This window comes from Mesoplodon densirostris, chromosome 18 (assembly GCF_025265405.1).
Source record: "Mesoplodon densirostris isolate mMesDen1 chromosome 18, mMesDen1 primary haplotype, whole genome shotgun sequence".
Classification (NCBI taxonomy): domain Eukaryota; kingdom Metazoa; phylum Chordata; class Mammalia; order Artiodactyla; family Ziphiidae; genus Mesoplodon; species Mesoplodon densirostris.
This window is the reverse complement of record NC_082678.1, coordinates 15,263,878-15,290,577: the sequence shown is the minus strand read 5'-3', so window position 1 is coordinate 15,290,577 and position 26,700 is coordinate 15,263,878. Positions and strand designations below refer to the sequence as shown.

Here is a 26,700-nt window from a genome sequence, read left to right as displayed (position 1 = left end):
CTTCCAAGATCTCCAGTGGACTTTTAGTACCCACTCATTCCTGCTTTTAATGACGGAAGTAATGTATCACTTCTTTTAAAATTACTTCTTTAAAGATTTTAGGGGATTTCCCTGGTGGCTTAGTGGTTAAGAATCCGCCTGCCAGTGCAGGGGACACGGGTTCGAGCCCTGGTCTGGGAAGATCCCACATGCCGCGGAGCAACTAAGCCCGTGCACCACAACTACTGAGCCTGCGCTCTAGAGCCCACGAGCCACAACTACTGAGCCTGCGTGCTGCAACTACTGAAGCCCACGTGCCTAGAGCCTGTGCTCCACCACAAGAGAAGCCACCACAATGAGAAGCCTGCACACTGCAACGAAGAGTAGCCCCCTCTCCCCGCAACTAGAGAAAGCCCGTGCACAGCAATGAAGACCCATCGCAGCCAAAAAATAAATTAAATTAAAAAAAACAAGAATTTTAAACAAGCAAGAAATACAAAGAAAAATACAAAAATGGCCTGCAACCCCAGAGATACTCATTGCTGTTAACACTTGGGCCTGTGTATTTGCAGGGTTTTGTCCAAATGTTGATATGTGGATGCTTTATATGCTTAAAAATCAACCACAAAAGATAGATTATGTATTTTTCTTTATTTTTCTTAACAGTTTTATTGAGATACAATTGACCTATAGCACTGTATAAATTTAAGGTGTACAGCATAATGATTTGACTTACATCACGAAATGATGACCAACGATAAGTTTAGTGAAACATCTATTATTATCTCATAGGTGCAAAATTAAAGAAATAGAAAAAAAATTTCTCCCTTGCGATGAGAACTCTTAGGATTTCCTCTCTGAACAACTTTCATATATAACACACAGCAGTGTTCATTATATTTATCATGTTGTACATTATATCTGTAGCATTTATTTATATCTAGAAGTTTGCACCTTTTGTCTGGTTTCATGCAATTCCCCCCTGCCCCGCCTCTATGATAGATTATTTATTCTCTTTTATCCTGTTTTCCAACCTTCTTTTTTTCATTTAGCAGTATATTGTGAACGATTTTTTTTTTGCCAGTAAATATACACCTACTTTTGTAATGACTGCTTAGTGTTGCAAATTTTATTTAGCTGGTTCTCTGTGCCTGGACACTTGGATTATTTCTGCACTTTCGCTTTGTAAGCATGCTTTGATGCCCTTCTTTGTAATTTTCCCTGTCCAATTATTTCCTCAAGATAAATTCCTGAAAGTAGAATTTCACAGGTCAGAGGCTTTGCACATTGTAAGTGCACATCTTGAGGTAGTGAAGTACTATTTTGAGGCAAGGAAGGATTTCTTAGAGAAGACACAGAAAGCACAATCCATAAGAGAAAAATGGTAAATCAAATTTAAGTACAAAAGCAAAATAAAAAATACAAATTCAGTACAAAAAAATTAATACTAACACTTATTTCCAAGCACAGATAACATCCCCCATTTACTTTATTTTTTGTCAAAGAAACTATTCCAAGTCTCATCTGCCCTCCCCGCCCCTAGTCCAATAGGATCTAGCCTATAGGTGTTTAGGGATTGAAATAGTGAGTGAGCTGAATTAAGTTATTGCTTCTTCACTATTGTTGGAACATTTTGAAATTAAAGCCAAATTAAGATTATTTATATAATTATATATATTTTAAATGCCCTTCAAGGGGCATTTATCTAGAAGACTGACTATCTAGAAGAAATTTAGCTGGAGAATGACAAACATTAGCATTGGTCTTTTTTTTTTTTTTTTTTTTTGCGTTACGCGGGCCTCTCACTGTTGTGGCCTTCCCGTTGCGGAGCACAGGCTCTGGACGCGCAGGCTCAGCGGCCATGGCTCATGGGCCCAGCCGCTCTGCGGCACGTGGGATCTTCCCGGACTGGGGCACGAACCCATGTCCCCTGCATCGGCAGGCGGACTCTCAACCACTGCGCCATCAGGGAAGCCCTAGCATTGGTCTTAAAGATGGTGTCTTTTAGGCAAAAGTGGCCTTTAGTATATAGTGAAGCTTTATTCATCCATATGTTTCGTGTAGCCTCTGTCGCTTCTGTGGCACACAGCTGTATTTACCTTCCCATTGTCATCTTTTCGGGTCTCCAGGACAGTGTTACAGAACAGCATAATTTAAAGACCTTCCCCGGACTGGGTTTGCATAGACTGTTTGATCCAGGGCACTTGCTTATTCGTGCATCAACATGCTTAGTTCATAAATTATTGCACCCACAATGGAAAACAGTATCAAAAGTTAAAAAAAGAACTGCCATAGGATTGCCATAGGATTGCCAGCAGTCCTACTTGTGGGTATGTAGCCCAAGGAAATGAAATAAGTATCTCAAAGAGGTATCTGTACTCCTGTGTTCATTGCAGCATTATTCACAATAGGCAAGATGTGAAAACAACCTACGTGTCCATCAACAAATGAATGAATAAAGAAGCAGTGGTGTGTATATGTGTGTGTGTATACATATGTATGATGTATATATACTTGTGTATATCATCATATATATGTATATATGATGCAGTATTCAGCCACAAAAAAAAGGGAATCCTGCCACTTGCAACACATAGATGGACCTTGAGGGCATTATGCTAAGTGAGATAAGTCAGATAAAGACAAATACTGTATGATATCACTTATATGTGAAATGTAAAAAAGTCAAACTCACAGAAGCAGAGAGTAGAATGGTGATTACCAGGGGCTGGGAGGTGGGGAAAAGGGGAGATACTGGTCAAAGAGCACAAACTTCAGTACTCTGAAGACAAATTAATTCTGGGGAGCTAATGTACAGCATGGTAACTATAGTTAATAATACTGTACTGTTTACTTAGAAGTTGCTAAGAGAGTAGCAACTTTTAAATGTTTTCACCACAGAAGAGAAATGGTAACTATATGACACAATGGATGCAGCTATCAAGTAATGCTATGGTGGTAATCATTTTGCAATAAGAAAGTGTATCAAATCAACACATTTTACACCTTAACCGTAACACAGTGTCATATGCCAACTGTATCTCAGTAAAGCTGGAAAGTGCTTAATTTTTGGTGGATTCTTTTATCATTGTGATAAAATATACCTAACCTACACTTTACCATTTTAATCATTTTAAGTGTATGGTTCAGTGGCATTAAGTACATTCACATTGTTATGCAACTGTCACCCCCATCCGTCTCCAGAACTTTTCATCTTGTAAAACTGAAACTGTGTCCCCATTAAACAACAACTGTCTATTCCCTCCCTCACCATCAGCCCCTGGCACCCACCACTCTACTGTCTGTCTCTATGAATCTGGCTCCTCTAGGGACCTCACATAAGTGGAATCAGAGTATTTGTCCTTTTGTAAGTGGCTGATTTCACTGAGCATCATGTCCTCAGAGTTCATCCATGTTGCTGAATTCTTAATATGTTATTGTTTACTTCTCATTTGATTGAGTTCTTAGCATTTAAATCATTTTTGAAATCATTACTTTTCAGATCCCTTCTAACATAATTTTAACTAACTTGGTCTGTTTTACTGATCTCACTGTTGCCCTTTTTTTCTGTTCCAATTTTCCCTTATATAGGAAGCAATTACTCCAGCTAATGGGAAAGAACAGACATTTGCTAAATGTGGATGAGTATCTGTTCCGATCCTGGTTCAGTTTGCTCCCTCTGAGTAACTTGGCTCATTACATGGAAGACCTCACCGACTACCTGAGTTACTCACCCCCTCGTATCCTGGACTGTCTTCTAGGGACTTGGTACCGGCTTGAAGGACTTGAGGAAATCTCCAACAGAAATGTCCAGGTTTGTTGTCTGGAATCGGCTCTTGAGTCCTTGCTTAGCAAAAGCAGATCAAAAACGAATCAGTCAGAATGTGTGATTCTCCTTTTCTGAAAACCTGACAGGGTAAAGCATTTAGAAAAAAGAAAACCAGGAGGGGTCAGTATTTCGTAGGGTAAAGGGTTGATTTACTTGAGTTATTCTGTTTCAGTAAATAGAATTCAATAAAACAGTAGCCTTTGGGTATGTGTGATTGTGCAAGGCAGGGCTAGAAGTTATTCTGAGTGTTGGTCCACTTTCTAATTGCCCTCTGTCCTTTCCCATTTTGGAGGTGGATAAAATGGTATTATTTTATTTTTAAAAAAATATTTATTTATTTTTGGCTACTTTGGGTCTTAGTTGTGGCATGCAGGCTCTTTTGTTGCTGCATGCGGGCTCTTTGTTGCAGCGCACAGACTTCTCCCTAGTTGTGGCACGTGAGCTCAGTAGTTGTGGCGTGGGCTTAGTTGCCCTGTGGCATGTGGGATCTTAGTTCCCCAATCAGGGATCGAACCTACGTCCCCTGCATTGGAAGGCGGATTCTTAACCACTGGACCACCAGGGAAGTCCCCAAAATGGTAAAATTTTAAATCCTGAGTTTTATTTGTAGAAGGTGTAAGATTAGTACTTGAGCCCCTTAAAATTTGTTTGTAGAAAGAAAATAATTAATTATTATGCTCTATTTATGTTGGATTTTTTGGGGTCTGTTTTAGCAAAGATGGTGGCATCATGATTAAATCCTCCCTTTTTTTCTTTTCTTCCCCACCCTAGAGTATTAAGAGTACTTTTAAAATGCTGTTGCACCTCCTGGATATGTATCAGGAAAAGTAAGTAGAAAAGTAAAGTGTAGTCTCTCTCTTGCACACGGTTATCCCCTCCTGATGGGTTGTATCCCATATTTGCTGTCATTAATGGAAGGTCATAAATTAATATATATCCCACTTCTTTCTTCAAGGTATTAATGTAATCATCCTACTTTTTAAAAAAGGGAAAAGCATAGAAATCAGCTGCTAAGATTTTGGTTTATTTCCATCTGGTCTTTTTTCCTGTGCATTTTTGTCATTTATTTTTAAGTGATCACCATCATATTACATATTCATGCTTGCATCCTGCATTTCATCAGCATTTAGTCTTCAAATTTTTTACAAGTCAGGGAAGTTGAAAATAAAAATCAAAGTTAGCTTTCCATAATTATCTGAAATTATTTGCTCCTGCAAATTTGTGTGACCTCCGATACCCAGAAGGCGCAGTGTACAGAATGTAGAACAATAGAAATGTACCTGTGGGAGAGAAGGTATTTTCTGAGATTCTTGGAGCACTGCCAGGATCACCTCATCTGAATTAGTAGGGTGTTCAGGATGGAGGTGGGGGTGTCAGGTCTTCATTAACATCAAGCACCTGGGGCTTCAGGGACCCCACCTAATTCTGTGTATTACAGAATCACCCCAGTAATTCCTTTCTCATGCTGCCTTCTAAACCCCACTCTGATCAACTCCCTAACTCTCAGCTCTGGTCATGTGTCAGCCAGTAAGCAAGTCCACGCAGAGCTGGAAGAGATTTCGTGCACAGGATATCCCAGGATATATTCTTCTAGCATTTCTTCCTCTTTCTCCCTCCCTGTATCTTCCTGATTTTTTAAAAAATTTATATGGTATTTGAATCTTTGGTAATATGCATCCCTAAGATTTTTTCCAAACAAAGGAATACACTTGGAAATAGTTTAACTTGCTTTTGTTAAAATAGTTCAGACCATGGAGGCAAACCAAAAGGACTTTGTTTCCTTTTTATCTTAGTCACAAGTTCAAGGTAGATGGAAATGTCCTGGATGTTAACCTCTGTGAGATCAAGTACATGCCTTCCTTGTAGGTGTTTTAAAGGGAAGGAACTCATCATGGATAAGGGGTACTGTTTTCTCATTCTTCCTAAATTACTTCATTGATTTCTTTCAACTCTTTGTGGGGTAGGATTCTTGAGGAGCCCTTGATACAGTCCTACTTGACTGTGTGCCTGAAACTTCACGAATCTACCTGCAGAATAACAAAAGAACACACGTTTTATGAGATGCCTGCCTTATCTGCTGAGATTGTTTGCAGAATTATTATACTTAAACTTCTAGTGGTAAGTGGAACACGTACACATAATGTTGTACCCAGGAGAGCTATGGAACCTGAAGCATCCTCAGTTCAAAAAGGAGATAGGCTAATTCTAGGATTGCTAGAATGACACAGAGTGGCTGATTGTGTCATCAGATATTTGTCAGTACCTACTTGATGCCAGGTTTTGTTCTGTGCATCAAGGCTATTTTGGTGAACCAGGGTCTGCGTGCTTGCCCTCCAGGGCTTGCGTTGGAGGGAAGGAGGCAGTGCAGGATCTCAAGTTTAGAGTATCAGCTGTGACTGGGTTAATTCAAGAGCTCTGCAAGTGGCCGGGACTTCAGGCAAGGACCTCCCTACCTAAATGCATGTTCAGGCCTAGTCTTTCCCACCTGAGCTTTATTCCTGTTCACTGAAACTCAAATACAGTAGCGAGGTCCACACACCTAAGTGCACACCTTAGAGCCTTTCCACACAGACTCTGTCTCCTTCATCAAGCTGTAGGGACATCCCAGAGCTCTGTCCCCCCTCGCTCCACACCTCCCAGAGGTAACAACTCTCCTGATTTCTACCACCACGGATTAGTTTTGCCCGTCTTTGAACTCTTTCCTTTTTGTGTCTGGCTTTCTTCACTTGACGTGACATCTCTGAGATCCATCCATGACGTTGCTTGTTGTCTGCAGCTTACATTTTCCCATTGTTATGTGATCTTCACCAGCTTGAGTTTGAGCTTCCACATGAAGGTGACAGATGATTTCATATTTAGATCGACCATTTATTTGTTAAGCATTTGACACATCAGAACTGGGACGTTAGTGATATAAAATAATTAAGTATATGTTTTAACTTGTTCCTTTTCGTTTTTCTTCTTTAAAATACCAAGGATACATTTAAAAATAAACATTATTGGTAAGACGATTGCTTTCTCCTGAAGTGGGTATTATTTAAACCATCATAGGCAGGTGCCAACATCTAGATAAACTGTGTTCAAGAAATTTGAAATTTGTCAGTTACTTAGGGTGTATGTTCCTGTAGAAATAACTATCTTAAATGTTGGTTGGGATCTCAGATTAGTGCAATCCACAGTCTGATCCAAATACTCTACCTGTGCCATAAAAACAGAAAGCTTTGCAGAACTGAAATTAAATAAAACCAAAGTATATGAAGAGTTTTTGAAAAGCTTTTGGTTGCATGTTGACATAAAGGGTTGATAGGATTGATAGGACATCAGATGGAGAAAAACAAGGAGCAAAGCTGAAGGTTCTAGAGTAGATTTTCAGACTCGGGTTGTTCACTTACGTCCATCATCTGTGCTGGGTGCCGGGGACACCCAGATGGAGAAGACAGGTCCCTGGCAACAGGGATGCGTAGGAGGGGGACCATCCTCTGAGCACATAATTGCAGCACAGTGGCTTAATGCTAAGCTGGAGTGTTGATTAGGTGTCCTGGGAACAAAGGGCCTTCGGAGGGGCTGACGTTCCCACAGGGCGAGAGAGCAGCCCGTGCAGTGTCAGGGAGGAGAGGAACATGCTGCTCTGGAGGACCCACAGGTAGCCTAGTGTGGCTGGAGATGGAGCTGAGATCGAGGCAATGCCAGATCACAGATGGCATGCACACCCTGCTAAAGCTTCCAGATTATTCTAGAAGCTGCTGCACCATGCGGGGATGTTCCGCATGGGTCAGCATGTCCTGCTTTCAGCTCAGAACTGTCGCTGACCCTTGCCACCCACATCCTGAGAGCTGTGCTCCCATCACACCTGTACCCCAGCCCACCCCTCCCATGCTGCCCAGAGCTCCTCGAATCTTTCAGGGAAGAACTGCCCCCACCAGGCTGGATACAGCACCCTTTATGTGCCTTGAAAATAGCTTGTGCTTTCTCATCTTGGCACGTGCCCTGGTTACTGATTGTGCTGTCAGCTCCTTGGGCAGCTGCCTCGCCACCGCGTCTTTAGCCCTTGGGCCAAGCATCTCTGGAGGGAGGGAGTGACACCAACAGATCCAGTTTTGGGGGGTCCTGACACACAATTTGAGGGGCTCAGTTGAAGCAAAAGGAAACACATACAGAACTGGGAGATGCCTCTGTCTAAGTGGGGCTGATGGCTGGGCTGTATCTGCTTTGTGGTAAAGGTGCTTCTGGTGAGAAGGAGAGGGAGGGAGGGAGGGAGGGAGGCATCCTTAGAGCCCTTGACCCCGGGGAAAAGGGGCTTTTCAGGGAGAGGGAATGAAGGGAAAACCTCAAGGAAAGAGCACCAGTGGCTGGGGATGTGGGTTTACCTCCTGGCCCGCAGACCAGACATGTCACTGAGGGGCAGGGTTTACACTAGCTCGGCTTCTCTGAGCTGCTGGAAGCTCTGAGCCCTTGGTGCCTCCTCACCCTGTCCAGAGGAAGCTTGTCGGCTCTTCCTCGGCTCGGAGCCCAGGAAGTCTGTGCATTGGCGAGGCAGAGTTGCTTCTGTTAACAGTTGCCTGGGGTCATTTGATGGGGCATCCATGCCGCTCCTTCTCCTGCCTCGTCCCCCCATGCTGCCCACCCAGAGTGAAGCTGAAACGCTCTGGGGAAATGAAAGTGCTATGAATACGCAGGCTCCGCCTGGGCCGGTGAGTCTGAGCGCAACAGGTGGCGTCGGGCGCACAGGGGGGAAGGGAGTGGCATCTGGACCTTTGGGTCCACAGCGCAGGGACGATTAAACTCTCTCTCTTGTGGTGACAGGATTCAGCAGGAGGGCAGGGAAATGAAACTGGAAAGAAGAATTCAGTAAAAACAGTCTTCCAGGGGACTCTTGCCGCTACAAGATCTTGGCTTCAGAGAATTTTTCAAAAAGGCGTGTTCCTGACTGGGTTGATGTTTTCTGTCACCTTCACTTACTGCGAGGAGATTAAGGTAAGCCCTGCTGAGTGCAGGGAACCCAGTGGGTCTTGTCTGCAGAATGGGCAGCTGCTCCCCTAACAGGACCCAAGGGCATGGGCACCCTGGTGGGTGGGCCATGGTCCCCACACTGATGGTGAGGCTGCCGAACGGTGAGGACAGACCTTGGTGGGCTGGCGGGGAGGGGCATTCGAGTCTGATCCAGTGCTGAGGTTATGAGTCAGGTTTATGATGTTGAAAGTAGAAGAATAAGATGGAAGCAAGAGCTACTTGAAAGGGAAACTGGGCAGAGTGGTGTCTGAATGTGAGGAAACTGGAAATCAGTCCCAAAAGGTTGGGAGGCAGGGAGGGCTTCCAGAAACCGAGATGTGGACAGAATCTTGTGCCACTGAGGAGGAGGAGGGAGGGCCTAAAGACTGTTGGCTCCAGGACAAAGTTCTAGAAAGTGATATAAGCAGACCAACCAAATGGCCCTCTGACGTCATCAAACCAGACTTCAATAGGCTGTTGCCTTCCAGGGATACTTTAATGGAGTCACCATAAAATCACATAGTTGAGACTGTGCATGAACAGAGACAAATGACTCTCACTCCATCTCAGACTTCTTCAGACTTATTACCTATCTACACAGAGGGGAGAAGATCATTAATCCAAATACCCAGAGCCCAGAACTCTGACCACTCACCCTCACTGGGACAGAGTCTAAGGTCAAAACAAGGAAAACATACATACATCTTGAACTTGGTTTAGAAGTTTTGTTGTTGGTAGTGGAATGGGTATAGCAAGTCTGGAGCTATGTTGTGTGTACTCTAAGGCTGAGCAGATGGACACAGGGTTGCTGCTGTTGGAAGCCCAGGTTCTTTCTTACTGAAGGAGGGATGTGTGGACCAGGGGAGAGAGGAGGAGATCTGTGGTTTGGAAGGAGCTAGAGGTATAGTGTGAACTCATGATTTAAAAAACAACAACAGGGAAAAGACCTGTACTCATAAAACTATAAGACACTGATGAAAGAAATCAAAAATGACACACACAGATGGAGAAATATACCATGTTTTTGGATTGGAAGAATCAATATTGTGAAAATGACTATACTACCCAAAGCAGTCTACAGATTCAGTGCAATCCCTATCAAATTATCAATGGCATGTTTTACAGAACTAGAACAAAGAATCTTAAAATTTGTATGGAGATACAAAAGACCCCAAATAGCCAAAGCAATCTTGAGGGAAAAAAACGGAGTTGGAGGAATCAGACTCCCTGACTTCAGACCATACTACAAAGCTACAGTAATCAAGACAGTATGGTACTGGCACAGAAACAGAAATATAGATCAGTGGAACAGGATAGAAAGCCCAGAGATAAACCCATGCAACTATGGTCAACTAATCCGTGACACAGGATGCAAGGATATACAATGGAGAAAAGACATCCTCTTCAATAAGTGGTGCTGGGAAAACTGGACAGCTACATGTAAAAGAATGAAATTAGAACACTCCCTAAAAACATACACAAAAATAAACTCAAAATGGATTCGAGAGCTAAATGTAAGACTGGACACTATAAAACTCTTAGAGGAAAACATAGGAAGAACACTCTTTGACATAAATCACAGCAATATCTTTTTTGACCCACCTCCTAGAGTAATGGAAATAAAAACAAAAATAAACAAATGGGACCTAGTGAAACTTAAAAGCTTTTGCACAGCAAAGGAAACTATAAACAAGACGAAAAGACAACCCTCAGGATGGGAGAAAATATTTGCAAACAAATCAACGGACAAAGGAATAATCTCCAAGATACATAAACAGCTCATGCAGCTCAATATTAAAAAAACAAACAACCCAATCCAAAAATGGGCAGAAGACCTAAATAGACATTTCTCCAAAGAAGACATACAGATGGCCAAGAAGCACATGAAAAGCTGCTCAACATCACTAATTATCAGAGAAATGCAAATCAAAACAATGAGTATCACCTCACACCAGTTAGAATGGGCATCATCAGAAAATCTACAAACAACAAATGCTGGAGAGGGTGTGGAGAAGAGGGAACCCTCTTGCACTGTTGGTGGGAATGTAAGTTGATAAACCACTATGGAGAACAGTATGGATGTTCCTTAAAAAACTAAAAATAGAATTACCATATGACCCAGCAATCCCACTACTGGGCATATACCCAGAGAAAACCATAATTCAAAAACACACATGCATCCCAATGTTCATTGCAGCACTAGTTACAATAGCCAGGTCATGGAAGCAACCTAAATGCCCATCGACAGACAAATGGATAAAGAAGATGTGGTACATATATACAATGGAATATTACTCTGCCATAAAAAGGAACGAAATTGGGTCGTTTGTAAAGACGTGGATGGACATAGAGACTGTCATACAGAGTGAAGTAAGTCAGAAAGAGAAAAACAAATATAGTATATTAACACATATATGTGGAATCTAGAAAAATGGTACAGATGAACCGGTTTGCAAGGCAGAAATAGACACAAATGTAGAGAACAAACGTATGGACAACAAGGGGGGAAAGCGGGGGTGGGGGTGGTGGTGTTGGGATGAATTGGGAGATTGGTATTGAGATATATACACTAATATGTATAAAATAGATAACAAATAAGAACCTGCTGTATAATAAACAAATAAATAGCAACAACAGGGGCTTCCCTGGTGGAACAGTGGTTGGGAGTCCGCCTGCCAATGCAGGGGACATGGGTTCAAGCCCTGGTCCAGGAAGATCCCACATCCGCAAAGCAGCTGAGCCCCTGCACCACAACTACTGAGCCTGCACTCTAGAGCCCGCGAGCCACACTACTGAAGCCCACGTGTCTAGAGCCCGTGCTCTGCAACAAGAGAAGTCACCGCAATGAGAAGCTGTGCACTGCAACAAAGTGTAGCTCCTGCTCACCGCAACTAGAGAAAGCCCGTGCACGGCAACAAAGACCCAATGCAGCCAAAAATAATTAATTAATTAATTAATTAAAAAATTTAAAAAATAAGAAGCAACAACAGTTCCTGACTCCGTCCACTGAAAGGGCCTAGAGATTGTGAAACAGGTCCGTGAGCACACCCAGAGCCCTAGTCTTGGCTTCTAAATGCCATTTCCCCTAAAAAACCAAACCCAAACAAAACAAAACCCCCCAAAACCTGTGCTGCTGGAAGGAACAGCAGATTCTAAAGGTGGGGCTGAAGAAGTGAAAGGCCAGCCTGAAACACCTTGTATTGCCAGAAAGTAGAAGTGCTTGAAGTCGCGTGGTGACATGTCACAAGGAGACAGGACTAGATCCAAGGTGATATCCTAGGTTAGATCCTGGATGGTAAAAGGATGTTCATGGGAAAAAAGTGGTGAAATCCAAACAAAGCCAGTGGTTTTGTTCGTGGTAATCTAGCAATGCTAATTACTTAGCTTTGACAACTGTACTATGGGTACGTAGCGTGTTAGCACTCGGGGAAATTGGGCTGAGAGTATCTGGAACTCTCCATACTATCTTTGCAGTATTTCTGTACATCTAAAATTATTACATTTTTTAAAAAAGGAGACAGAAGCTAGCTTGCAGCGGTTCCCACTAGCCAAATCTGAGACAATTTGAGTATCACAATGAGTAGTGACCAGAAGAGGATTATCATATTAGAGATTATCATATTAGGTGGAGTAAATCAGACAGAGAAAGACAAATACCATATGCTATCACTTACATGTGGGATCTAAAATACAACACAAATGAACTTATTTACTAAACAGAGACAGACTCACAGACGTAGAGAACACACTTGTGGTTACCAAAAGGGAAAGGGGGTCTGGGAGGGATAAATTAGGAGTTTGGGATTAACAGATACAAACTACTGTATATAAAATAGGTAAACAACAAGGCCCAACTGTATAGCACAAGGAACTAATTCAGTATCCTGTAGTAAACCATAATGGAAAAGAAAAAAATGTTATCATCATCATAACAGAAAGGAAAACAGAAAAGGCCGGAGAACTCTTCTAGAAAAGAGACATGGTAACTAAATGCAGTGTGTGTCCGTCAATTGGATCCATGACCCAAACAGTCAGGAAGGACACCTGTGGACAATGAGAGAAATGTGGATAGGGACCCTTCCTCAAGAAAGGTCACACCCACGTGAACTGGCCTCAGTGACACCTGTACTACCATGTGTAGCAGAAGGGACACGCTGTTGGGGATGCCTGCCCAGGACTTAGGGGCCAAGGGGCATGACGTCTGCAACTTCCTTCCAATGGTTCAGCAGAGAAAATGCCTATTTCTAGAGAGACTAAAGGGAGCACAAAAGAGAAAGAGATAAAGCAGTCGCTTTATTTTTTTTTCTTTGTTTTGTACATTATATGATTTTTTTGACAAATGTGCAATAACCTGTATCCACCATTACAGAACCATACACAGGAGTTTCTTTGCCTTTAAAATTCCGTGCTTCATATATACAATGGAATATTACTCAGCCATAAAAAGAAATGAAATTGAGCTATTTGTAATGAGGTGGATGGACCTAGAGTCTGTCATACAGAGTGAAGTAAGTCAGAAAGAGAAAGACAAATACTGTATGCTGACACATATATATGGAATTTAAGAAAAAAAAATGTCATGAAGAACATAGGGGTAAGACAGGAATAAAGACACAGACCTACTAGAGCATGGACTTGAGGATATGGGGAGGGGGAAGGGTAAGCTGTGACAAAGTGAAAGAGCGGCATGGACATATATACACTACCAAACATAAGGTAGATAGCTAGTGGGAAGCAGCCGCATAGCACAGGGAGATCAGCTCGGTTCTTTGTGACCGCCTGGAGGGGTGGGATAGGGAGGGTGGGAGGGAGACGCAAAAGGGAGGGGATATGGGAACATATGTATATGTATAACTGATTAAATTTGTAAAATAAAAAAAATAATAAAAATTAAAAAAAAAGTAATGGCTGAAACCATCCCAAATTTGGCAGGAAAAAAAAGCATAAACCTACAGATTCAAGAAGCTGAGCAACCCCAAATGGATAAGCCCAAAGAACTACATGCTAAGACACATCTTAGTCAAACTTCTAAAAACTAAAGATAAATTAAAAACTTTGAAAGCAGCCATTGAAAAATGGACACCTTACCTATAGGGAAAAAATAATTAGAATGACGACAGAACTCTTAAAAAAAAAAAAAAAAATTCCGTGCTTCACCCATCCTTTTCTCCCTCCCCACAACCTCTGGCAACCACTGATCTTTTGACTGTCTCCACACTTTGGCCTTTTCCTAAAGTTCATATAGCTGCAATCATATAATATGCATGTAGCCTTTGCAGATTGGCTTTTTTTCACTTAGCAATATGCATTTAAGCTTCTTCCATGTCTTTTCATGGCTTCATAGCCTTTTCTCTTTATTGCTCAATGCTATTCCTTTGTACCGATATACCATAGTTTGTTTATCCATTCCCCTATTGAAAAACATTTGGTTGATTTCAAGTTTTGGCAATTATGGAAGAAACTGTTATAAATATCCATGTGCAGGTTTTATGCGGACATAACTTTTCAGTTCCTATGGGTAAATTCCAAAGAGCATGATTACTAGATCACTGTATGGTAAAAGTATGTTTAGTTTTGTAAGAAACTGCCAAGTATCCTGCTAGCAGCAAATGAGAATTTCAGTTGTTCTGCATTGTCAACAACTTTGGTATTTCAGTATTTGGATTTTAGCCATTTGAATAAGTGTGTAGTGGTATCTCATTATTGTTCTAATTTAAAATTCCCTGATGACATGGACTGTGTAGCATCTTTTCATATGCATATTTGCCGTGTGTCTATTTTCTTTGTTTAATCATAGTTGTTTTGTTTTTTAACCAAAGCCTACTAACTCTTGTCCTCCTTGTCCATTTATATTGTCTTTTTTCTTTCTTTCTTTTACTTTTTTTGAGCTTTTGATCATTTAGTCTTTTTCCTGGTATGTCCAATTATTTTGTATATTAAAATTGGGCTTAACTTATTTTAGGAAACTATAAAGATACCTCCACATTCTGGATGTTGTTATTGTTCTCTTGAAAAGATTTCCTTTTGCCCATGGCACACAGTTACTATAGGGACTGGAAACCTTAGTCCATTCTCAGTTTGAGCTCATTCAAAGCTGTTTTTCAGTCTGTGTGAAGGGTGCTCTATTTCTGTCTTGTCCTTCCTCTAAGTCAGAAAGAGAAAGACAAATACCGTATGCTAACACATATATACGGAATTAAAAAAAAAAAAATGTCATGAAGAACCTAGGGGTAAAACGGGAATAAAGACACAGACCTACTTGAGAATGGACTTGAGGATGTGGGGAGGGGGAAGGGTAAGCTGTGACAAAGCGAAAGAGAGGCATGGACATATATACACTACCAAACGTAAGGTAGATAGATAGTGGGAAGCAGCCGCAGAGCACAGGGAGATCAGCTCGGTGCTTTGTGACCGCCTGGAGGGGTGGGATGGGGAGGGTGGGAGGGAGGGAGATGCATGAGGGAAGGGATGTGGGAACAGATGTATATGTATGACTGATTCACTTTGTTATTAAGCAGAAACTAATAAAAAAAAATCTCAAAAAAAAAAGATCAGGGGAAGTCTAAAGAAATTTTAGAAAACTTGGATAAAGTAAGAAAACATCTGTTCACCAGCATCCGAATGTTTGAGAGACACCAAGACATGTGGGCCAAGTTCTGGAGAGAAGGGAAACACAGATGCAAGCTTGACATTTGGTGCAGCTTTTCTCCTTGGGGCATTTGCTGATTCAACTCATACAGCCTAGGAGCTGAAAAGCCAAGGAGTTCAAAAGACTGTAACCACAGAAGCCAAGCGGCAAGAGCTCAAGCTAAAAGCAACAACTAATGGAATGACAAGCTACACATATCCTTAGTTTCACGGGGCTGGGGGAACCATTACATTTAAAGCCTAACAAATACAAGGGTAGTTGGGAATAGGGAGAATACAAACTTTCACATGGTAATCCCAAAAGCAGTCCTTTAAACGCTGGGGAGTCTACCTGAAGGTATATGAGTGTCCTTGTGCTGTCATTAAGTTTGAAATTTTTTGAAATAAAACAATGGAGGGAAATCCTTTCAGGTTAAAACCCAGTTACACAGTGGAAGAGACTGTAGAGATGACCTGTCCCAGTCAGGACCCTTCGTTTTATAAGGCTAAGGTGGGTTGCCCTGACACACCAGTGACACAGCAGACCATTGACAAAGATGAGTCAGAACCCAGGTGTCTTTGAAGCACTGTGCGTAATCATCTTCCTTCATAGAATTCCACTGTGGCATCTAGGTGTCTTAGTGGCTATCCCTTACATGTGGGTTTTGCAGATCTGGAGCCGACTGGTGGAAATAAACTTCCCTGCAGAGCATGGCTGGAAGGAATCCTTGCTGGGGGACATGGAAGGGAGGCTCAAACAGGTACTGAAAGTCGGGGGATGTTCTTTTTGGAAGTCGGTAAAACCAGACTGTGAGAAGCAACCAAGACACGTGATGACTGCATTTGAGTGGACAGGGCATGGGGTTCATATGACTCTGTGTTTCTGATTCAGCCTTAATAGTTTGACCGCAGATGGTATTCCAGAGAAGAATAAGGGCACAAGGTCTGGGCACCAGGGGAACCCTCAGCATGCATGGGGTTCTAATAGGCACTAACCCTATATGCTGTGGCTCTAAGTGGCCTGTTGGTGACAAGAGCCTTATTAAACCCAGTGACAAGTGGGGACAACACAAAAGTGCTCCCCATTTTTAATTAAGGCCTGTGACCCTAGAAAATTCAGGTTTTGAAAAACGTGATATGAGGGTTTTCTACGTAACTGTTAAATGGATCTTTTTAGGAAAAGAGAAGCAAAGAAGAAACCTTTTTAAATTAATTAATTAATTAATTAAAAAATTTGTATTTTTGTTATACATTTATTTTATTTATTTTTGGCTGCGTTGGGTCTTCATTGCTGCGCGGGCCTTCTCTAGTTGCGGCGAGTGGGGGCTACTCTTCGTTGCGATGTGCGAGCTTCTTATTGCGGTGGCTTCTCGTTGCGGAGCACAAGCTCTAGGCGCGCGGGCTTCAGTAGTTGTGGCACGCAGGCTCACTAGATGTGGCTTGCAAGATCTAGAGCGCAGGCTCAGTAGTTGCAACGGGCTCAGTTGCTCTGCGGCACGTGGGAATCTTCCTGGACCAGAGCTTGAACCCATGTCCCCCGTACTGGCAGGCGGATTGCCAGCCACTGCGCCACCAGGGAAGCCCTCTTTTTTTTTTTTTTTTTTTTTTTTTTAATTTACCTGCTTTTGCAAGCTGCTGTGCCGGATGCTTTTTCTGGAAAGTGGGAATTTTAGCCTTCTTGGTCTTGTTTGAATTTTTGCCTTGTTGGTCTAATGGTTAGAGGCAGGGAGGACATGCTTAGCGTGGGATGGGAAGAAGGTCAAAATAATGGGCAGCTGATACAGTAGTAGGAAAGTGAAAATTACTAGGGTGTTTTCATTCCATAGTGTCTGAGAGTGCAGCACCCCAAATCTCTCACATCCTCATCTTCCCGTCTTTCAGGAGAAGCCTCTCTCCCAGATCTCTGCCTTCTGTAGCACTAACTGGGATGCTGCAGGCGCAGAAGACAGTGTGTCGAAATGCTTTGAGATGTGTGCCATTGAAGCCGTGGGCTCGGTCTGCCAGGTGAACAACCTTTCCCACTCAGGAATTGCGTTTGGGTTCACACCTGCCTTCTGTCGTCATCAACTAAAGGCTATTAAGCGCCGCTGGTTCTGAGACCCTGCACCAATGCAAAGAATGGGCTCTGGGCACCCCCCTCCCCGGCCTGAAATCCAGTACCCTGTACCCACTCCTTGAAATGCCACTCAACTTCCTGCTACTGCATGGTATCATAGCAGTTCACAGGTGACCTCCAGAAATCTCACAGGCTGCTCCTAAATGCCCCATTATTATCATTGCCACCTACCCAGCCTTTGTTTTATTGCTTGCTAATAACACTTGCTTAGCATGCAGTAGAAGACCCCAAAGGTTAGCAAAGCATTATGGAAGGAAAATGTATGAAGTTGAAAAGATTTTATCAAGTCACTTAGAAAGAGAATTAAAATTTATGTGTTGTTTGTAGGCAGCTTTAAAAGAATTACAGTTAGGAATACAAAGGATACCAGTATTAATGGTTTACTTGTATTATGTTTGATGTTTTTCATAATGTGAAAGTCCCAGGAAAAATGTAGAAACTGGCATTGAGCCAGAGGAAAGGGGGTGACTTGTGGGTTGTGTCTGTATCTGTCTGTCGGTACCTGTTTCCTCATCCCCAGTGTTCATCACTTACGGAGACAGTGCACAGGAAAATGGACATGCCCTAAGAAAAGTTAAGCATTTTATTTACAATTGTTTTTTTTGAGGCTTTGTAAAACTAGTTATGAGGGATTTCTGAAATGCTATTGGGTGGGTAATTTGCTTCTGTTATTCAAAAACAAGCCAAACAAAAAAACCTTCTAAATATCCCTCTCTTTATTCATTTTCTTGTAGTCTCAGACCAGTATCCTTGAGAAAATCTCTTATAAAGACTTGAGGAAATGTGGTACCCTTGTGTCTGCTGTGATCACTAAGTCCTGGCCGAGAAGTAGAGGGGAATTTGTAGATGACTTAGGTGAGGTTTTGAATCACCTGCTCACTTGGCCAGAAATCAATCATCTCTTCAAGTTGTATGGTATGTTCACAGGGGGCGCTGGGAACATGTGCTCTGTCCAGTGGTGCCTCCTGACCCAAGGGTAGGGCAGAGTATTTGACCTGTGGGTCAGTTCGAATGGGTTGATGTTTGCCAAAAGAAGCAGCTTGGATGGAAGGACCCAGGAAGGTTCATAGTATCTTGTATTGTAATTGAGAACTAACACTGAAAGCCACCATTCATAGAATACCTGCTGAACACCAGCTACCATGCTGATGTCTTATACTTGAAGTGGTCCTGAGGGTCCTCAGACAAAGAAACTGAGGTGGAGAATGTAATAGGACTTACCCAAGGTCTTGCCAAGAATAAGTATTAAGAACTGAAATCAAAACCCAAGTGTGTCTGAGTCTAAAACCCTCTCTTTGTTATTCTGAGATCCATATAAATGTCCGATCCAATACTGGTGACCTTAGCAAAAACTAAGTACTGCCTGATTTTTCCACCCGTACATTCCATGACGCAAACGTCTGTGACCAAAGAGGGGGAGATGTGTATTTCCCTAAAAACATTATATTCAGGTTTATGTGTGAGTCGTTAGATTCAGATCTAGTGGAAAAGCACCCCAGTTAGATTATTTTGCGTCTCAGTTTTATCAAATTACTGGGACAGCCTTAAAACAAAAAGCTAAGTTTCTTCAATGGCAGGGTTGTTGTAGCGATAAAATAAGAAGATTGATGTGGAATTCCTATGTAATGATTAAAAACTACTCATTTGAAAATATTACATTTGTGTCTTCTAAATTAATAGACCTTATATTTTAGAGCAGTTTTAAGTTGGTAGAAAAATTGAGCAGAAAGTACAGAGATTTCCCATATTTAGCCCCTCCACACACCCAATTTCCTCTATTATTAATGTCTTGCTTCAGTGTGGTACGATTGTTATAACTGATGAGCCAGTATTGATATGTTATTAATAACTAAAGACCAATGTTTACATTGGGTTTACTCTGGTACTTTCTGTGGGTTTTGACAAATGTTTAATGATGTGCATCCACTATTACCGTATCATACCGAATAGTTTCACTGCCCTAAAACCTTGTGTTCCACCTGTGCATCCCTCCCCTCTCCCCTCTTCTACAGTTGTTCCTTTTGCAGAAAGTGATATGGTTGGAATCACACACTCTGTAACCTTTTCAGATTGGCTTCTTCGCTTAGCAACATGCATTGAAGGTTCCTTTTCATACCTCACTTCTTTTTACCACTGAATAATGTTCCATTATGTGAATGGACCACAGTTTGTCCATTCACCTACTGAAGAACATCTTGGTTACTTGCAAGATTTTGCAGTTGTGAATAAAGCTGCTTTATTTGCTTTTAATGGCATGACCCAACTGTATGACCCTAGTATGACTGGGAGAGAAACCTTCTGGTGGTTGAGTATGTTTGAAAATTTTGCCCTCTAAATTGATCCTAAAATTCACATTCAAAATTTTGCAAGATAGCCAAGATGTGTAGAGTATAGCCATTACGCTGATGTTTATCTTGTTTCCATGTGCTGTGAAGATGCCTCCTTAAGACCACGTAGATAACCCTCACGGGGTGTCAGTGCATCCCTAGTGCAGTTTATTCTTCTCTAAGGGTTCTCAAGGTGGGAGATTTTAAAGGTGGTGATGTCTAGTTTAAGAAAGATATTCAGTATACTGAAGAGTGCACAGGTTTAAAATAACTGAGAAACGTGGTTCTCCTGGCTGACTTTGGTCACTTGAGGAATCGTCTTCATGAAGAAGGAAGTCCTTTGGGAGATGAATTTGGGTGAGATGTAAACCTCCTGGGCAAAGCAGAATCGAGGGATGTGTGAGAAGCACATCTGGAAACACGGAATGACTCTGCTTTTTTGTATGGAAGTTGGGTCAGAGCAATGAGGAAGTTACTGGGAATTCAATAACATGGGAGGGAAGTGGGGTGCCCACCGTTTTAACTCTGTTCTTAACTTGATCAGGAGTCAATGAGAAAATATTAGAAAATATTACCGATGAAGGCAAGAAGTTGATGGCCACTGCTGACTCTGTCTTCAGAAAAGTTACTAATGATCTCGTCAATGGAGCGATTTTAGTTGGACAACTGGAGCTGATCATAAAACACACGAATCAGTTCCTTAACATCTGGCAGTTAAGTAAGTTGAGATGTGGACTTCAGGCTCATGAGGGGTTAGACGATAAGAAGCGCCTGTGTTTGCCTGTGTGTCTTGTAGAGGGCTCATCTCTCCAGGAAGTTGACAGGCGATGGCTTCTAATCCTTAGGAAAATAATGGGAAAGTGATAAAATGCTGACCGTGTCAGAGCACTGGCTGTTTTTATTCCATGCTGCTGACACGGGGACGTCTTGGAGTGGCCCTGCATGCACCCTGCGTCACCCTCCACATAGCTCAGCACGTGGGGCGTGTTCATGTGGGTGGAAGAAATGTCTTGCCACAAGCGAATGTTTGTGTGTTCTATTGGTTTCCTTTTCTTTTTTTTCAGAGAATACAAGTCTTCCAGCCCAGGAGAAAAAGCACGCTATGAAGGAAGTGCTGAGTCTCAGAAAGAATGAACTAGTCATTCTAAAGAATGAGAAAAGATACGTTGACTCTCTTCTGAAGTTGTATGGCAGGGTAAAAGACCTGATTAAAGGTGATATTCTTAAGCATTAAAATAAACAAAATTGAGGGGTCCGCAGGGGAGAAGGGTCAAAAGAGAATATGATAAAACTGTATCACAGTAGCAGTCTTTTATCTTGGAGGGGAGGCTTTTTTAAGTGTGTTAATTTTTAACAAAGTTAAAAAATTTTTGGTGATTACTGCCATATCTCTAAATAGCATGCTTAAATAGCTCCTTGATTTTTCAGGTTTAAGCATTATCCATTGTGGAAAATTAGGATTAAATCTCTTTGTTTTTCCAATTTCTGCCTTACACACATAACCTTTCCAACCTCCCTTTCCTCCAATTTTATCATATTTTTAACTAGATCAGTCCTCAGGGTTTAAATAGTCACGACTGTGTAAATGCACTGTTGATACTCGAGCCATGAAACATACCATGATTCTCTTCCATTTCTTGTGCAAACTGTTTTCTCTAAATTTAAAATTCTTGTCCTATGCTTTGTTTTCAATGTATTTGTTTTTAAATTCAATCCCAGACTCTTTACCAACCATTTGAATTTCCTCACAAGGCAATCAGTTTGATTTTTCAGAAGGACTCTCCCCAGACTGGAGGGATGCAGTCCTAGGGGTGTCCTGCTTCTGTCCTCGGCTGGATCTGTGTCCTGGGTCCCATGGCTCCCTGCTTTCACTCCTGTGTTATAGTGAAACACACCCTCTGGTCCCTCCTGAGAAGGGGGCACAGGACTCCTTGCCTGTCTGAAAACGTCTGCCCGTACATGAGATCTGTTGTTTGGTGCAGAGGTACAGACTGGAAACGTTTTCCTTCAGGATTTGGCATCTGTGGCTCCGTGGTCTCTGCAGGGTCGCTGTTGAGAGTCAGATGTGATTCTTACCCTTTGTGGATGACATATTTTCTCTCTCAGGAAGCTCTTGAGATCTCTTTGTCTCCCTTATTCTGAAATTTCCTAATGATGTGCCTTGGAATGGGTCTGTTTCCCATCTGTTGTACTGGGCATAATTAAGTGGGTCTTTCTAATCTGGAAATCCAAGTCCTTGAGTTCTGGGGAAACTTCTTGTGTTAGTTGAGTGATTACTTTTTCTCTTGCTGGAATTCACAGTTGGATATGTGACCTCCTGGAATGGTCATCTAACTTCCATACATTTTCTCTCCTATTTTCCATCTCTTTGTGTTTTGTTCTGCTTTCTGAGCAGTTTCCTTAATTTGACCTTCTAACGTTTCCAGTAAATTTTTAAATTTCTCTTCTTACGTATTTAATTTATAAGAACGCTTTTTTTCCCCTGAGTGATCCTTTTTCTCTGCTATCCTGTTCTTGTTCATGGTTGCAGTATCATATCTTTCTGAGATTATTGATATTTTTGATTTAGAGGTTTTCTTTTTCTTTATCTTGAATTGTTTCCTATTTCCTCCAAGTTGCTTTTATCTCTTGGTATGTTTTAATATCTATTTTTCATGTTAAAGACTTTCCCCATCTGTCTAGAAATTCTTGTTTATCTGTTTATATTAAGAGAGGTGCCTAACACGCTAATGGAGGATTCTGAGGGTGGTGTGGCTAGGCTTTGAAATAGCCTGTATCTTTAGCTCCTCTCTCTTGGGCTGCTTAGATTGCCAGTCTCTTGCCTGGAAGGTATAGGCCCCACTGCCAGGTTTCTGGGAGTCAAGAGAGAAATGAGGTCTGGAGGGTTCTCAGCATCCAATATGCTTATCTAGTCTTACTGCCTTCCTTCTTCCTGTATCCTCTGTTCTCCTTTCTTCTTAAATTTAATGGTACATACCGTTTGTTAGCTTCCTGACAAAGCATACGTGCCTGGAAATGCCTTTATTCTGCCATATACCTGAGACCCCCAATGCAGAGAGCCCTTGGTGTTATCCTCTCTAAAATATAAACCACCCATTGCTTGCCAGGGTGGAGGAGGTGCCATCAACCTGCCGTATGGAATGGGTGGGGATGAAAATGAGGCTATTGGATGACTTCTTAAGCAGACTTTCAGCCCAGTCCTCCTTATTTTATCACCACCTCCCAAATTCCAGTTACCTGTGCAGCCAGTGTCTGTGCATTGGGGGAAGTCTGTGACACCAGACACCTGGCAGACTCAGGTTTCCCCACCATGGGCTAGGACCCCATGTTCTGAGGCTTAAGACGTCATTTACCCCCTAGCACATCTGCTTGTCAAGTTCCAAAATTTTGTTGCTGTGATCTCCTTTTCTATCCTTCCCAGCCCTGTTGCTTTATGGTTTTTGAAAAACAATCTCTTTTCTGTCATTGGAACAGAATATGGGGAGGGAGTGGAAGCATGTGCAGATGCCAGACTGTCATCTTCTCCCAGAAGTTGCAAAGCTTTCTTTGTCATGAAAATTGACAAACAGGGTGAGGGTGGAGACTTAGGGATTCTTGTTGAGAACAATGCCAGCAAGTGTGTTCACTTGCATTTCCTTAAGAGCAGTGAGGGAAGTAAAAACTGGGAAAGTAAAATGAAATGATATCATGACTAGAGGTTTCACTTCTGACATTCTCTTATGGTTTCAAAAGTGGATTTTGGAGAGATTGCTGAAAGACATTTGGAAGACCTCAGCGGGAAAAGATTAAACCAAGCCGTGATGGTGAGCTTGTCAGCCACCTCCCTCGACTCAACGTGGACAACACATTACAACCTGAGCCCTGAAGTCCAAGAAATGGCCAGAAATGCAGACTTACTAAAGGACAGCCACATCTTCCAGATCTTCTGGACAGAAGCCGCCCAGGAGCTGAGTGAGCCAGAGGAGGAGTTGGAAAGGAAAATATTTCACCCTGAAGAGATGTATCAATGTTTATATGGTCCTTGTTTCAAAAGGTTTACGAAACTGTATCAGGATCTGAAGTCAGGGGAAGTCACCTTTGGGGAAATCGATGACATCTTCAAAGACTTTGTGAATAAATACAGCGACCTAACTAAAGACCTCCAGACCATGTGTGCTCTGTACCCCAGTGACCAAAAAGATTGGATCAAGGAGCGAGTCCGGCAGATCGAGGAATACCATCACCTGCATCAGGCTGTCGACTCAGCCAAGGTCATCTTGAAGGTCAAAGAGAATTTGGCCCTGACCGGCGACTTTGGTGTTCTCCACACCTTACTAAGCTTTGTAAGTTATTTACTGGGGACTACTGGGGGTGGGGGTGGTGGGGATGCCGCTCTTGAGCTCTTAAAAACTGGGCAAGGTGATTTCGCAGCTTCCTTCAATGTTATTTGTATTTTATTCAATGCCTGAATATGCCAAGGGCTTCGTTCTTACCTTTGTTTACCAGTAGTGCGACTGTTTTGGCTAGTGAGGGTTTCCTTGGATCGGCAGGAGGATCGTGAATTTAGGAAAAGGCAATGATCCTCTTTTAGTCATCAGATATTTGTAAAGAGTCACCTGAGCTCTTTAGGTTCTAGAAGACAAAAAGCCATTTGTTTTGTCAGCTCTCCACATCTGGTGCTTGGTAAGTTATCTGTTAACAGTTAAGAAGTGAGTCTTTTGCTTTCTGATTTTTTAGGTGAGCATTTATAAGGTATATGGTGACCTATATTATTGTATAGACAGGTATGATGAGGACTAAAATTTAGCACAAAATTTGGAATTTGGCACATGTAAGCTTGAAGCCCAGCAGCGTGTTTTTGAGTAGGTCACTGTCCTGGTCCTTCTTTTCTTTACCTAGAAAGTAGACAAAATTACAAGGTGCACCTGGCAGGGTTCTTGTGTAGGTTTGCTTAGCAGAACGCCAGGTGCGGAGGAACTGTAGTTACTATGGATCGAGGGGGGACAGCAAGAGCGGCTACAGTGTCCAATCTGGGATAAGAGCTTCATGCACCTGCCAATCCTGGAAGTTTGGTGGGAAAGACTGTTGGGGTGGTCAACATTGTTGTTTTGGGGGGTCCAGGAGCCAGTTCCAGCGCACATACAACCTTCTCTTGCAGACTCTCTTTGACAACTTGCTTTGATGACTTTCTTAGACTGTCTTGGACAACTTTCGCCACGAAAAACTGGACCGGATCAACCAGCAGCTTATCCGTGCCAAAAAGCTGCTGCAGGACGTCAATGAGACCCGGTGTCAGTGTCTGAAGGAGCTGTCCCTGAGGAAGGAGTTCATCAGCTGGGTCCGGGAGGCTCTCGGAGGTACAGTCCATCACTGTGGTGGCCGGAAGCCTGGAGCATATTTAGATGGTTCATAGGGTGGTCTTCCTAAACGTATGGACAGCCCCTCCCCTTGATCATGTTCTGAGTAAAGGACCATGAGATGCCATCTGCATTTTTTAAATTAAAACGTTTTAATTGAAATGTATTTGCCACGCAGCATTGTGTAAAGTTAGGGTGTATGGCACATTGATTTGATACATTTATATCTTGTAATATGGTAGCCACTGTAACAATAATTAGCCCCACTATCACGTCCTATAATTCTCCTTTCATCTTAGTGACTGTAATAATTAAGTCTAGTCTCTTAGCAAGTTTTCATCTGTATTCTTTGGTAAATGTGCAGGGTGTGCCTCGTTGATTGTAGGTAGCATTTATATCAGGACAGTATAGCTCATTTTCTGGTGTAAAAACTATTTCCTTGGCTACTTTTTTTCCCTCTCACTCTGGATGCTTGTTGTGAACAGCAAGGGATCATTTTCTTTAAAATTGTGTCCCTTTAGCTTTTTCCTCTGGTTGATTTTTACTGGAAGCCAAGGCGAGCTTGTCTTGGCTTAATCACATCTACCTGTCGTTGTGCAAGGGCTTGGCAGTCTTTTTAACTCTGTGGCTTTGGCGACTTTGGCAAAATTAATTCATGGAGGGGAGATGGAGCCAGGGAAGAGGGAAGGTGGACAGTCCTGGTGTGCAGGGACAGGGGAGGGGCTGCCTGCTCATCTCATCACAGACTCGTTGCTATCAGCTATGGGCTCCTCGGGCCACAGTGATGCACAGATTTCGATTAGTGAGCAGCCATTTTTTATAGATAACTGTCAACATGTTACTGTTTTTTTCATAACAGAATGGCAATATTGTGTGATTACATGAACTAAGATACACAAAAGCCCCATGCAATGCCTGGACATTGATGCTGTTCAGTAAGGTCAGGTATTGGTCAGCAGTATCAACATGAATGGCAAAAAAAAAAAAAAAGCCCCAGGTTCTTATCGAAAGCAAAAAATGGATAAAAACCCTAAAAATCCACTGAATATCCATTTATAGCTTCAGTAAGGACCATTGTCCCGGATTTGAGGCTCATGTCATCACGGGGTAGCCCTGCACTCACCTGCCTCTCCCTCCCCAGGCCTCACTGAGCTGAAGGTGTTCGTGGACTTGGCCTCCATCTCTGCGGGGGAGAACGACATCGACGTGGATCGGGTGGCTTGCTTCCACGATGCTGTGCAGGGCTTTGCACCCCTGCTGTATGATCTGGACATGAGTGCGGGTTTCGATGAATTCATGCAACACCTGAAAGAGCTGTGGAAGGCTCTGGATAATGACCACCACCTGCCCCAAAAACTGGTGAGTCTTATTTCTGGCTCCAAAATAGATTGAGTTTAATAAAGCATCACTTAGAAACACTAGGGGCATGACTGCAAACTATTGCACTCTCACATGGCAGGTTTTTAATGCAGTCATTTAAAAAGATGTTTAAAAACA

The 26,700-nt window shown here is 42.3% G+C and overlaps 1 protein-coding gene across 3 annotated transcripts in view; it reads left to right on the top strand.

Moving 5' to 3' along the window:
* RNF213 (ring finger protein 213) overlaps positions 1-26,700 on the top strand; it is a 116,278-nt gene that overhangs the window by 35,666 nt on the left and 53,912 nt on the right. For all 3 annotated transcript variants that reach the window (XM_060080715.1, XM_060080714.1, XM_060080716.1), the window contains 12 exons: positions 3,571-3,793; positions 4,580-4,635; positions 5,773-5,926; positions 8,612-8,782; positions 16,096-16,185; positions 17,306-17,428; positions 18,275-18,455; positions 20,412-20,585; positions 20,932-21,081; positions 23,600-24,189; positions 25,041-25,203; positions 26,345-26,562. In XM_060080715.1, coding sequence (XP_059936698.1) covers positions 3,571-3,793; positions 4,580-4,635; positions 5,773-5,926; positions 8,612-8,782; positions 16,096-16,185; positions 17,306-17,428; positions 18,275-18,455; positions 20,412-20,585; positions 20,932-21,081; positions 23,600-24,189; positions 25,041-25,203; positions 26,345-26,562 — 2,293 coding nt within the window. The remainder of the gene's footprint in view (positions 1-3,570; positions 3,794-4,579; positions 4,636-5,772; positions 5,927-8,611; positions 8,783-16,095; positions 16,186-17,305; positions 17,429-18,274; positions 18,456-20,411; positions 20,586-20,931; positions 21,082-23,599; positions 24,190-25,040; positions 25,204-26,344; positions 26,563-26,700) is intronic.